The sequence below is a fragment of the Melospiza melodia genome, chromosome 6 (genome assembly GCF_035770615.1).
Source record: "Melospiza melodia melodia isolate bMelMel2 chromosome 6, bMelMel2.pri, whole genome shotgun sequence".
Classification (NCBI taxonomy): Eukaryota; Metazoa; Chordata; class Aves; order Passeriformes; family Passerellidae; genus Melospiza; species Melospiza melodia.
In genome coordinates, this window is record NC_086199.1 from 68,163,097 (window position 1) to 68,176,629 (window position 13,533).

Below are 13,533 nucleotides of genomic sequence, written 5' to 3' on the forward strand. Positions count from 1 at the left end.
AATGGCAATTAAATGCTCTGGAGTTGTGTATTCCCTAGCTGAGTTCCTCTGCTTTTTTGTTTTTCTTGCAGCCATTGTCAGTGTAGGTTTACAAAAACCTCTATTCTATCTAGTCCCCTGCAGTTTTAGTAGGTCTTGTGCCCAAGATCACCAGATTACATGATATGTGGGTACTGGCTTTCCCCCAGATATAGCTGTATTAATAGCAACCATTTCCAATGTAATTTTTCCACACAGATGATGGCTACTCCTGTAGGATAGTATTTTAATACTTTTATGATAATTAATCTCATGCTTTAGTGCCTTAGATTTTAAATTCTGTAATATTTGTTGGAATCCAGACTGTAGTTTTTGTTGAGCTGTGTTTTCCATGTTAGTGTGAGGGAAAACATGGATTTAAATGAGAACAGCCATAAGGGTTGAGTTCACAGGTTCCAGCATATTTTCTTCTTTCAGGTCTTATCTGGAACAGTAGGTATGAGAAGCATTGGTAGCACAGCACAGTTGCCAGTGATCAGTGCTGATTATTTTTTAACCTTATACTTGGAGACATGGGAGTCTCCACACGTACTACTCAAGAATGAGCTTCTAATTATGGAGTTGCTCAAAGTCTAACTAAAGTACTTACAGATTGAAATCCTTGTAAACTTCTTTTTTGGAAGCTTCTTCTCACCCACGTAGGAAGGCTAAAAGAGTTTGCATAATGTTTTGCTGTGTGTTCAAAACAGCGTCTGTCAGTGACTTCGAACATGTGCTAGCTACAGCAATATGTTAAACAAGCAGAGGTGGGAAATCTTCCTTTTGCCATTCTTAAATAGCTCTGATCATTGAAAGGAGTTTGTGCTGGACAGTATCTTACTCTGTTGCTATCCATTTTTTTCTAGTTAGAATATGGTGGTGCAACCCAAAACCTGATTTTTAATGGTCTGTTACAAACTTGCAGCAGAGATGATTGCAGAAAATGGGACCCAGTCAGCAGTAAGGGGTGTGAATTCCGTGTGACTGTCTCTGTAGCATGAATCATATAAGCATTCTAAATTTGGACAGAATTGCCAAGATTAGTCCCATAACCCTGCCACAATTCATAGCCAGAATCCTTTCTAGAGAGATGGAACGAAAAATAGTTTATTTTTGGATGAAAAGAAGAAAAAAATTTGGTTCACTCTGGCAGTAGCCAGACTGTATCGCCTTCCTTTTAAAAACTTTTCACTCTTTCTAAATACAGCAAATGTCTGCTGGGATTTTGCCAACTCCACGTTCCCCTCAATTCCTCACCTCAATTTTTAAAGGTTATCTAAAAGTTAAAAATTTGAAACACACAGCATGACTAATGAACTTCCATTTGTACACTAAGATCTGGACTAAAAGAGCTTGAGGGAATTCCGAATGAAGTTGGCGCACTTTGCCAGAATCTCTTCCTCCTGTTTCTTGCACATCCTGCATCTCTGTTGATACCTAAATTATCTTTCAGGCTGGGTCTTAAAACGATAGCTTTTGGCACAGATGGAGGGGCTATTTTATTTTATTTTTTGAAAAAGGCATCCGTGCCTTTTGACGACGTTTCTTGTCCCCGTGCAGATTCTGCCTGGAGGTGCACAGTGCTGCTGAGCATACACAGCACTTTGGGATTCTCTGGGGTGTAAGACACTATATAAATGTAAAATGTTGCCACAGCAACCACATGTCACGCGATTCACTTGCGTAAGATGAACAACAGATACTTAGGAAGCGGAGATCCCTTTTGGTTGCTGCTTTTTGTCTCCATATCAGTGTGCTCTGCGGAGTTGGAGGCTGCAGAGCAGCTCTGTTTTCGAACAGAATTACAAGTTTTCTCCTGTTGGGGCCGGGATTTAGAGAATGGGTTGTTGGTTTCACGTCCGAGAATAAAACCGTGCCAGTGTCAAGTATTGAAAAAGCCGAATCGAGGCGGTTTGAGTGATTCGGTGCAGGCGTGGGGGTGACGGGCAGGAGGGTTTCCCGCGGCATCTCGGCGCAGGGCGGCCGGGCAGCGGCGCTCCGCTCCACGGGGCCCCCGCCGGCGGCTCCCCCTCCCCCGCGGGGCGCGGCGGCGCTCGGGGCGCGGGACGCGCCGCGCTGGGCTCTGCCGCCACCTGCCGGCCGCGCCGCGCACTGCGCCCCGCTCCCCGCCCCGCCGCGCCGCTCCCTCCGCGGGGAGTGCGGCTGGGCTCGTAGTGATTTATCGGGAAAAAGGTGTGAAACGGCTTCACCGCTGCCCCGCCACGCAGCTGCTCTCTGCCTCGACACCCCGCGGACACCCCCGCTGGGGGCAGAGGCAGCGCCGTGCCCCCCGCGCTGTGGGGCGTGGGTGCGAGGTGTTGAACTCGGCAGCTGGTAAACAATGCAGAATTAACGCTCACGCATGAAAATGGCCCGTCCGTGTGCTCCCGCCCTCCGGCGCGGGCACCCGGGGATGCTGACACTGAAGGGAACTCGGCCAAAGCACTTAGAATGTCATAAATGCAACATTTTAAGCATTTAATTGCTTGAAAATTGCCATTAATCAGGGGGCATCCATGTGATCTCATTCATCCTTCTCTTTCAGTCAACAATGTGGGAATATCCTATGCTTATCCTGAATATTTTATTGAAATCCCAGAGCTGGAGAAGGTAAGTGCTTTTGTGGTACCTTCTAGTGTTCTACTGGGGTTAGCAGATATTTCAGAAGTATTTAGGTTTGGTTAAGGAACCCACATAATGAGGTTTTCTGGTTGGAATTAAGTGTTCAAAAGCTTGGAGATTTCCATAAGCAGCATAACACAATGCTGATGATGGCAGTCTCACTTTTTGGTGGTGTTCTTTATGTACTCTTCCCTGCTGCTTCTGCTCCTGTCCCTGGTCTCATCTGGCTGTTGTTTATGAGCTGCTTTAGTTTGTCCTGGAGCGCTTCCTATGTGACTGAAGGGGGGAGCAAGCAATTTCATGGATGAAAGCTGCATAGTCCATAACACTTAAAAATTTAATGTGACCATTTAGACAGTTCATAATGTAGGGACAATCTTGGTTGTACTGGATACATAGAAAACTCTGATTATGAACAATTTCACTGGTGCATGATTTTCATTCTGAAACCCCTGTAGCTCACTGGGTCCACTGTGTTTTCTGCTTAAGTGTTGCTAAATATATCTGAATAAACTTAAAGTCACTGAAATGGTGAAGAGTAAAATAAGTAGTTAATTTTAAAACACGTGTCAAAGGTAAGAATTTATTAAAATTCGTAAGTACTGAATAGTGTTAGGAAATAGAGTGTCAGTGTGATACACCTGTGTGGTTCTATATTTAATGCAAGTCCCTAATCAAAGATGAAACCTGACCAAGAGCAATTCATAGACTTTGCTTTGAAAGCCTGTCACTGTTCCTGATACTTTAGCAGGTAGGCAAGGAGAAAAGGCAGATAATTTATCCTGGCACTTAAGCCCAGAGGATGTATAAATATTGTTCAAATAACTTAAAATGAGTAAACGCCAAAACTTTGTTTTCTTGCAGACGATCGACAAAATGGTTAACATTAACATCATGTCTGTTTGTAAGGTAAGTTAGCAACACTTCTTGATAATTCAAAACCAGAAAACAAGGCTCAGTTGTCTGAGGGAATTACTTTGGCCTGTTAGGCTACAGGTTCACTTTTTGTCTTGGAGAGAAACCCAGTGGTTCTAATTGTAATATTGGACTGTTCTGATTGATGTGTGAAATGTAATTTGTTGCAAAGATGCCTATTAGCTATTTGAAAGGAGCAAGGTAAGTACACAAAACAGCACCTAATGATTTTTGACAATTGTTTTACTAGTCCTTGTAAATGCTTCTTTCTTCTTCCCCTGCATCTGTGTTTCTTGGGGTGGGCAGCCCTTATCTCTGCATGTCTAAGGTTTTTGTACACTAGTGAGAAGGTGCTTCATTTTTTTCTGCAAAATAAATGAGCAAGAGGGAAAACCAAACTCACAAAAGCATGCATTAACTTTACTTCAGAAGTTACCTTCACTTTTGAATATTTAAACTGAAGGTTTTATTGAGAAGAAATCAGCATGACTTGAGGCTAAAACATATGGCTGTTCTCTTGCTGATTAACATGAGGCCCGTTCAAAAATAAGATTTTCATCTTGGCATATCAAAGCTTAAAAAGGACAGAGGAAATAGTTACTTACACGTCACAGGGATGCTGTTAGTGTGTTAGCAGTGTGTGCTGATGGAACTCCTTGTGACTATTGGCTGCTAAACCTTCTGCATACAGAATACACTGCATAACAGTGTATCTCTATCAGCTGAGGGTTAACCTTCTGCCTCAAAGCTAAAATGTTAGAGGTTTCAAAGATGGCTCTAAAGATTTTTGTGCAGCTCTTCTGATTAGGTCAAGTACTAAATTCATCTAGTACAGTTCTTTTGGTGAGTCTAAACTCTGGTTTCCATGTGAGGAGGCACAGCACCTCTTAAAACAATGCTTTAATAAGATTCTCACACTTTATTAAAACACAGACAAACAATGAAAATGCAGCCGTTGCATGACTGAATGGGAGTTGGTAATGTCAGCTTGCTGCTGCACGCTCTTACATCTGTGTGTGTTTGATCTGACATCTCAGAACTACTTGCTGGAAAGTTAGAAATGCTCTTAACAGTGAGTCTTCAGAAGCCTTTCACCTGGAAAATGACTGTGAGCCTGACAAGTACAGATTTTCCAATTGACCAAGAAGGACAATCCATGGTGTCTTGTTGTCCCCCTACAGGATCAGAGAAGTCAGTTATTAATGAGTTTTCTCTTTAGGAAAATTTCTCTTAAGGAAGTCATTTAAGTTAACAGAGCTGCATCAGGTGTACATCTGAAGAAGTGTCATGCACAGACCTCCTCTGCTGAGGTGTGAGCTCTGTGCTGTGCCAGCAGAGGGAGTGCACTATTCAGTGATAAAAGAATTTGGGGTGTCAGTCTTCCTGGGAGCATTTTGTGAGAGTAGAAAAGTTACAGATGAACTACTTCAATATGTGTTTCTGAAGATGGGAGGGTAGAGTAGTAGTTTAATTCAGCATACACCTGAAGTTCCAGAGATGCAGCTAGACTGTGTTGTTTTCCAAAGTAGACTAATGCTTTAGTTGTAGTGTCAGTGTTTATCAACAATTTTACAAAATTGTCATACAGCTTCTTGTAAAATTTGCATCCTCTCAACCTCTTCAGATTTCTAAAATGGCTATTTTTGCACATGCAGAAACTTACTCAAGATCTGCTTGCTGAGTGTTAATAGTGTTTTTGCTTCTGTTTGAAAACTTTTTCCTTGACTGTGAATAACTCCTGCTACTGCATTTAATCAGAATTTGAGCATAAGATTCCAAGCTTGCAAATGTTTTCTCCTGCACGAGCGTGTTGTGTAATTAAACAGTAGGCATGCCAGATGCTTAGTGTTTTGGGGAGAAGAACACATTAGAGATGTGTGCCATCTGTAAGACACTTTTTCAGGAGAAGCCATAGAACTAGAGAATCATGGTAGGAAAGAAATAAATTTATGACAAGTCTGTTTATGGTTTTATGCAGACTTTTAGGATGTAATCCTGTGAATATTTAGTTCTGTTTTTGAGAACTAGTTCTGGTTTTAGTTCTGTTTTTGAGGTTGATACCATCTCTTTTTCATATATGTGTGTGTGTATGTTTTTAAAAACAGTAATAAAAATATTCTCTCTTCTTATCTGACTAATAACATCAAATTTGTGATGGAAGAGAGCACAAGTTCTTAGGCAAGAAGCTGAAGGTCTGCTGAAGTGTGAAATACAGGAGAAGCAGAGCTACTACCTGTTCACACTCTACCCACAGTATCTCCAGATCCTTCAGAGATAGCATATAACTTGTGCTGTTATTTTCTAGAGCATTGGCATCTACTTCCTTGCCTTTTGGACCAGCCTTTCTCAGAGCCTAAAAGATGCTGATATCCCTGTCCTCTCAGTAACCTGCACCATGTGCCATCAGCAGCACCTTTTGGACAGCACAACTCTTCTGGTGTGCATGTCAAGTAACTCCAGTTCTGGCTGAAACACCCCTTGGACTTGCAGTAGGAAAGTCTGGATAGTTAGCACAGAAATGCTGAAATCTGTTTTATTGCTCTAAGTATAACTTTTTGATCCATCTTTTTCTTCATTAGTCAGCTCATTGGAGTTCCTAGGGGATATGCAGTGTGTGAGAAGGGGTACACTGAGAGAGAAGACAAGATCTTCACCTCCCAAGACAAATTTGCAGCCTAGATGGTCCTGCTGTTCAGTATTTTTCCCAGCTGCAAAGTATCTAATACTATGGAATTTTGGCAGCTGTTTTGAAAATTTGTTCCCAGTCAGACTTTTTAAAATCTGTCTTTCCCAAATCCTCTTCCATGCTCCCCTGCCTGCCCCCATCACGTCCTTAGAGCACTGTTGGATTACATCACCCATGAACCATGAAGTCATGCAGTTTTGGGGTTCACTCAGTCTGGCAGGAAGTGTTGATTACAGTGATGTGCCTTTAAAGCACCCTGTACATCACTGAAGATAAGCCACATAAAACTACTTGAAGCATGTTGGAAATCTCATGTCTTTTAAAATGCTGGTTAAAAATTTGACAAAATACCATCTTCTCCCCCAGCCAAAGTAGATGCTTTTTAGGCAGTCTGGGCAATATCACATTTTTATGGTGATGTGCAGTGCAGGAGTTACTCTGGTCTTCCTATAACACACAAAAAAATAAGTGTTACGGGTCTTGATGCCATAAATAGCACAAAGATTTTTCGTTTGTGGTATTTTCTCAGGAGAGCTTGAGACTTAATACAGTCATATACAAGGATTGAATTGACAAATAAATGAGGAAGAAGATGAGGTAGTAAATGTAGTTTCATGGTTCTTGTCATAGTCTCATCTCAAGCTTCTGGAGGCATTTAAATAACAGAACTTTAATGGTTGTTGGTAGCAGTTCAGGTAATGTGGGTTTGTATTACAACTTTTGGATATCTTTTTGCATTTTGAGACACAAATATTAGTGGCATTGAGTGAAATATTAGGTCAAAATCCCTGGGTTTTTTCATTAACCAGCAAGTGTTCAAGTGTTCATCTTTCATCTTCTTGAGTCAATTCATCTTTGTATTTTACAGCCTTTAGTTTCACTTGGGAAAACAAACTTGGTTTGGCTGTTGGCTTAATGTCCTGAAAGCCAAGGGTGCCAGAACTGCTTTCCAGGGGAAAAAGTGGGTAGGTAATGAGCACAGAGAATAGCTTCAAATGCTTCCAGGAGCTGCAAGAGTTACTTGCTATGGAAGGAACTGCAAGTTTGTTATTTCTTTTGCAGCATCACAATATACTAATTGCATTGGGAATGAGGCATAAGCTTATGTTCTCTTGAAAAATGAGCAGGACTAAACAGTTGAGGGAGTGCTGGCTTAGTGGTTGATTAAGCAAGGAGCTGAATTGGTCTGCAGGCTATTATATTGTAGGGGGATGCAAATTTTAGGCTTGCAGGCCAGGCTTTGCTTGGAAATTGGCATTAACAGATGAAGCAGGAGAGTAAATGATGTCCATGTCCATTCCTTCTGTGGTAGTTGTCATGTTGATGACTTCACTCATGTTTTATACTGAGTGCCAATGCAAAAGGCTAACAGGCCTTACCACATCAAGGATTTTTGTTGTCATATTTGAGATGCTTTTAATTTTCTTGAGATTTTATAATACTTAAATCCTTCTGTTTAACTGAGAGATCTGCTGTCAGCTGCCCCCTTAATGGAGGAGAAGTAAGAGGTGAGTACCACCAGGCTGTGAATCCCAGGCAGGACATGGAAATGACTACTAGAAAGTCTGAAACTGCGTTTAGGAAAGAAAGCAACAACAGAACCCAAAACCAATATAAAATTGAAAGAAGGAGCAGAAGTTTAGTGAATTTGAGAAAGAGGGGAAATATTCTTATGCAGGCCTGTATGTAGAAAGAAGAAAAGCCTGGGGAGCAGCAATCCTGAAAAGACAGTAGGAAATGGCATCTGTCAAACTGCAATGTGTGTTCAGATGGGCTAGTGCAGCCTAAGACTGCATCTGTGAAGGTACCTTACCAGAAATCAGGTGGTAGTTGCTTGTCCCCTGCAAGAACCATATGTGAATTTTTGTATTTGTGGAAAGGGTCACAGTAAGTGGAACATAATTCTGAGGACAGTGGCAACACTGACTTGTAAGAAGAGATCACTGTGTGTGTATTCCAGTCTAGCCTAGAGATTTTTTACATTTATATACAAAGTCATAATCAAAGAAGGGGTTGATGATTTGACCAAGTACATAATATAAGTTTAAAACAGAGAGGGACAGTTACCAGTGCTTGGAAAACAAGTAAGCCTCCTGTGAAGGTGGTTATGCATATCATTCAGATGGTCCAGAGGGAGAGATTCAGTGCTGTGGTTTCCCACCTTGCTGACTTTGAACTTGAGAGTGTGATACACAGAAAGCTGTAACTGCAATAAATATTTTTAAGCAATAGTCAGAGAAGCACTGGGGGGTTTTGTTCAAAGTACAAGTAACTTGGGGAAATTAAGGAAATCCTATAGTTCTGTGGCTTTCTGTAGATTTGGGGTTGACACAAACACGTATTTTGCCTCTTGAAAAGAGAAGCAAGTCCAGCCTTATTATTTGAGCTGTTTTTGTCCTGTGTAAAGCACAAGAGGACAATTTTGACAGCTTCCAGTTTTTAACTTGACTCCAAAAGTTTGTGGCTCTAAACAGGGACAGCTTTCTCTTGTAAAACTGTTGCTCAGAGGAAAGTCACTGAAAATGAGCATGCCTTGTTACTTTCACACTTCCCTTTTTATGTCTGGTGCCCCTGACACGGCCACATGGGTTACTGTGTGAGTTGAGCTGACCTCAGGTTTTTACAGTAGGAAAAAGCTGACCTTGCTAGTTTTTACAAATATAAATAATTCTTGTTTGGCTTGGGGTATGAGCTGTGTTAAGAAGTTACTGTTCTTAAGAGAGACACATTAAAAAACTTTATAGATGCTGAGAATAGACCTCACAATGAATTTAAATGCCAGTGTATGAGAACAGGTCCTTAGATTTTTAGTGTACCCTCTGTGTACAAGGGTGCCAGTTAATTTTGTTAAACAACTACTGCATCTGTGAGCTTGTGTGAATCCCCTGGACTTGTCTCATGGTAGCAATGATGTTTTTGTATGAGTGGGTGCACCACAGGGAATTCCCGATCTTTAAAAAGTTATGTTGCTCTGTGTTGGTAAAATTTCACCCCAGGTTTTTGAGTCAGGGAAGCTTCTTAGCTGCATAACACTGTAGCAAACTTGTCCAAATTCTCAAGCCTCACCCTTTTTTTTTATTTGTATAGCTCTAGTTACAGAAAGGGTACCATTATATTCTTTTGAAGTGGAAAGAATGATTTGCAGTTTTAACATCATAGAATGATTTGTCTTTATGATTTATATTTGTAAATATACAACTGTGATGTTATGTTTCTGGTGTTGTATAACAGTTGTTATAAGGTCATAGGGTGACTTTCAATATTTATCTTACCATTTCCTGCTGTATTTTAGTCGTCTGAGTAACATCACTTGAAAAATATTCAAAGTTTTGCATATTATTATTCTTTTCAAAAGCTCCACTTCTGAGCTATTGATTGGACCAGATTGAGAAAAGACTACAATGCAGTGATAACTAAGAATGGGGGGTTTTCTTCTGAAGAAAAATCACTGGAAACCCATGGTTATGACTTCCAACTCTATTTCCTCATCCTCTAATTGCAGCTTTTAATTGCAGTGCCTGCTTTAGAACATAAATCTAACCATAAGTCTGTGCATCCTTGTATTTGCAAGTAGGAATCTTTGCTTTGTTAGGGTAAAAGTGGTGTTACTTTTTCCAGAACTAGAAGGTAGAGGACAGATTTAGTAAGGAAGAGTGGACGATGCAACCAGTGCTTGCCAGGAATGTAATAAATGCAGTTGAAAGGACATAAGGAAATGATAGCTGCCTATAAAAGATTATTGAACTGGTCTGTAATCAATCTCTACTTAAAGTTAGTCATTTGCCTTGAGCATCCTGGAATTTGAGATCTGGATAGGTAGGTGTGAAAGAAGTTTACTTAAAAACAAAGCAATTCTCCAAACCAAAGGAACTAAACCCTAAACTCTGTGGTAGCATTATGAGTGTACGTGAAATAATTGGAAAACACACAAAAAACTTAGAGTGCACCAACCACTCTTCATGATTGTGTGCTAAACCTAACTTTTAGCCAGACTCTGTAAAATATCAAATATTAACAATTTCTTGTGCTGAGTAGTCTGTCCTGAACCAATTTGTCAGATGCACATGCTCACTCTGCTCTAATGCAAATTTTCAGAAAGAAAAACCACTTTGTTTTAGATGAGCAGTTTTCATGTAGCCTAACTGCTCGTCTGGAATTACCTGAGTTTTCATTCATTCTTTCAACTGTAGCGCACATTTCTGTGGAATAGTATTCCTTCATAAAAATGGTTATGTGAAGGAAGCCTAACCATGTTCAGTAATCACCAACTGAAGGCACTCTTTTTAGGTTATCTCCCAACCTCTCCTTTAGGCTTCCTGACACTTCCTTCTGCCTGTATTAAATTGTCTTCCAAGAAACAAACACTGCTGTAAAGTTCTCTGACATCCTGCATGCAAATTCCTATAGATTGACTTGCAAGGCTTTGCCATTTGTGAGCTACACACCATTGCAGAATTGACTATCTCTAAACAAGATCTAGCTGAAATTTAGATTCTTTATCTGGGAGATATTTATTCAGTTCTAGATGTTTTGATTTTGAACTGCCGTTTTTCCTAATGGCATGTCTGATATTACAGCTGTTGAAGATGAGTGTTAACCAGTTTGGTGTTTTGGATAAGGATCATACAATGCAAGCAGGGGTAGACACCACTGACACCATTGTTAGTGATAAAACTACATTTCTGCTATTGATTGTTTTATTTGAATTAATGCTGAAAATATTTTACATGTGTGTAGAGTGTATAAAATTGCCAGACCTGAGGATGGCTGCAGAATACCCTGCCAGCATTTTTCCAGTCGTGCACTTTGAGTGTGCAGTTGGCTGGGTCAGGTGAGTCTGACTCAGCGCTGCCTTCTGTTATCCTGCTCTTTAAAAATAACAGTATTTTCACATCAAGGTACTGAATATTCATAAATATATTTTTTCACACATCACAAGGTATAAAAATACTGATAGAAATTTTTGCCTTATTTCACAGAATTTTGAAATTCCCTCAAAATAAGAATTTTAGTAAAACAAAGGGAAGTGATGTTGAGTTTGAAAGTCAGTTCTGCCATCAGTGTTTTTCTGTGGAGGGGAAAAAAATTGACTGCTGTTCAGCTGAACTTTAGAAACAAACCATTTAATGCAGTTGGTAGTGAGAGACTTCTCGATTTCTCCCCAAATTGTGTACCTATTGTTGTATTTCAGCTGTCAGTGGCTTCATAGTTTTTTTATTTTATGTAACTCTACCAATTATTGTAGCATATTTTAGTAGCCAGCAGGTTTGTGATAAACTGTTAGAGCTGCTGGTGGGTTGCAATTTGGATTTAGACCATGAATGCATTTGTGTGGATTTATGACAAAGTTTCAAATGTGGGGTCTCCCCTGCACTACTGGGAAATTGTGTACTGGTTTTTCACATCATTTATGGGTTGCCTAAGTGAAGGCAGTTCCAGTCCACGTCCATGTGCCAATCTGTGGAGATGATATGCAGCATTCCACTGCCCTGAGAGGCAAGAAACAGTATGCTGCTTTTGCCAAGGGATCTGTGGAAGAGATCATAAAACGTGGATCAGATAAAAGCTCTTCCAATCTTGAGCCAGTCTTAAAATCAGCCCAAATCATTCTTTATCCTTGAAGATTAAAATAAATAGTTGTTTCTACATCTCTTTTGGAGCATTAGTGTATGAAAAAGCTCATGTATACTTAAACTTAATACCAGAGGGTTTTTTGAAGCTGTATCAGATCTGTTTAGCTTGTTGATGCTTATCAGCTCTGAATATTTAGTTTGACTTCTGGGGCAGTGCTGACAGCACTGTGTGTCAACAGCTGACTTCATGAAAGGAAGGCCTGTTCAACTCCTGCCTGTACAGTCCCTTATCAAAACTGTCATGCAGTGTGGCTGATGGCAGAATCTATTCTAAGGGAGAAATGCCAATAAAATGGAAAACACAGCCCTTCTCTAGCACTTTCTTTGTGTGTCAGTTGCAATCAACTGAGATTGTTTTCTTTTGTGGTTTTTTTCTCCCTTATTCCTGATGTTTTATAATTAAAAATAAAAACAAACAAACAATAAAACCTCAAACCCAGATTGAGTCATATGTGAGGGCTAATGCAGTGGTGATAATAAAATGAGTAGCTTCCTACAATAAAATTTGTTTCTTTGTAATCAAAGTGCTTGCAGGTGTTTTGTGTGCCTATATATGCTGATTTCTTTTGTGTGTGTTTTTCTTCCCACACTGTTCAAATATTCAGTGTTTTATTTTAAGCTATCAAGGTAATTTGGGATCAGTATCATTATGTTTTGATGTGTGCTGGTTTTAGTATTTTATTACCCACCCCACCATGTTCTCAAAAACTTTGTTGGAACATTTTTTAGATGTCAAATGTGGTAGCAGTTTATTTTTCTTGTGTGATCTGTCTTTGGTGTCAGTGGCAATTATTCATAGGCTTACATGGGTCAGGGCTGAATTTGGCACAAGCAGAATTTCGAAACTATTTCAGGAAGGCAGAAGTTTTGGATTTAAATTGTGTTTTAGGATGGTAGTAATTAGTAGTAGGAAAATTAACTATTTTACACTAATTAAAATTTTGTCCAAGTTTGGATCAATGCTTAATTTGTTTCCCTTGTCAGAGAGGCTCTATCTGCAACTGGGAATCTTGTTTTAGGATTACTGCTCAGGAGAATCCTTCAGCCAGCTTGTAGATGGATTGCTCAGAGTCATAATAAAGGCAGGAGTTTCCAAAGCAGTGAGGAGGCTTGCCAGGTGACTTTTCTCTTGGAGATGTAGTTTTTCCAGTGTGAAAATACCTGGGTAATCAACAAAAAATATTTTGCGGTCTTAAATGTTTTCTGTAGTTAATAATATGTTCGCTAGTTCTGTTAGTGCTCTTGCTGCTCTATAATTTGTCTTAAACTCAGCAGTTCAGTAAGCCTAGCTAAAATGTATTGGATAATGTTTTGAATCTTGGCATAGGTGGTAAATTTAGTCAGACTCGAGGAAGACAGGTGTTTTTTGCAGGGAGAGAAAGATGGTACCTGTGCTGTAGTACTCTGGTTTTTAATGTTCTGTAGAGGCCATGGATGCTGCAGAGTGGTGAAGACATTTGTTTTATTTACTCTTGTGCTACTACCTAGATGGGTTCACCAGATTCAGTGCACACACTACTTGACAGAGCCAAGTTATCCAGGTAGAATAAAAATAAACTGCCTACGCAAAGTATGGTCTCTGCTTCCCCGAGCCGTGCTTGGGGTGGAGGGGGTGGCAGCTGCTTCTGGGAGGCGGGGAGGCTTCCCTCGGCCCCGGCT

At 40.2% G+C, this 13,533-nt stretch overlaps 1 protein-coding gene across 1 annotated transcript in view; it reads left to right on the forward strand.

Moving 5' to 3' along the window:
* The window catches only part of HSD17B12 (hydroxysteroid 17-beta dehydrogenase 12), an 82,301-nt gene that overhangs the window by 51,344 nt on the left and 17,424 nt on the right, over nt 1-13,533 (forward strand). The window contains 2 exon segments of the mRNA XM_063158829.1: nt 2,564-2,628; nt 3,505-3,549. Of these exon segments, the coding sequence (XP_063014899.1) occupies nt 2,564-2,628; nt 3,505-3,549 (110 nt within the window).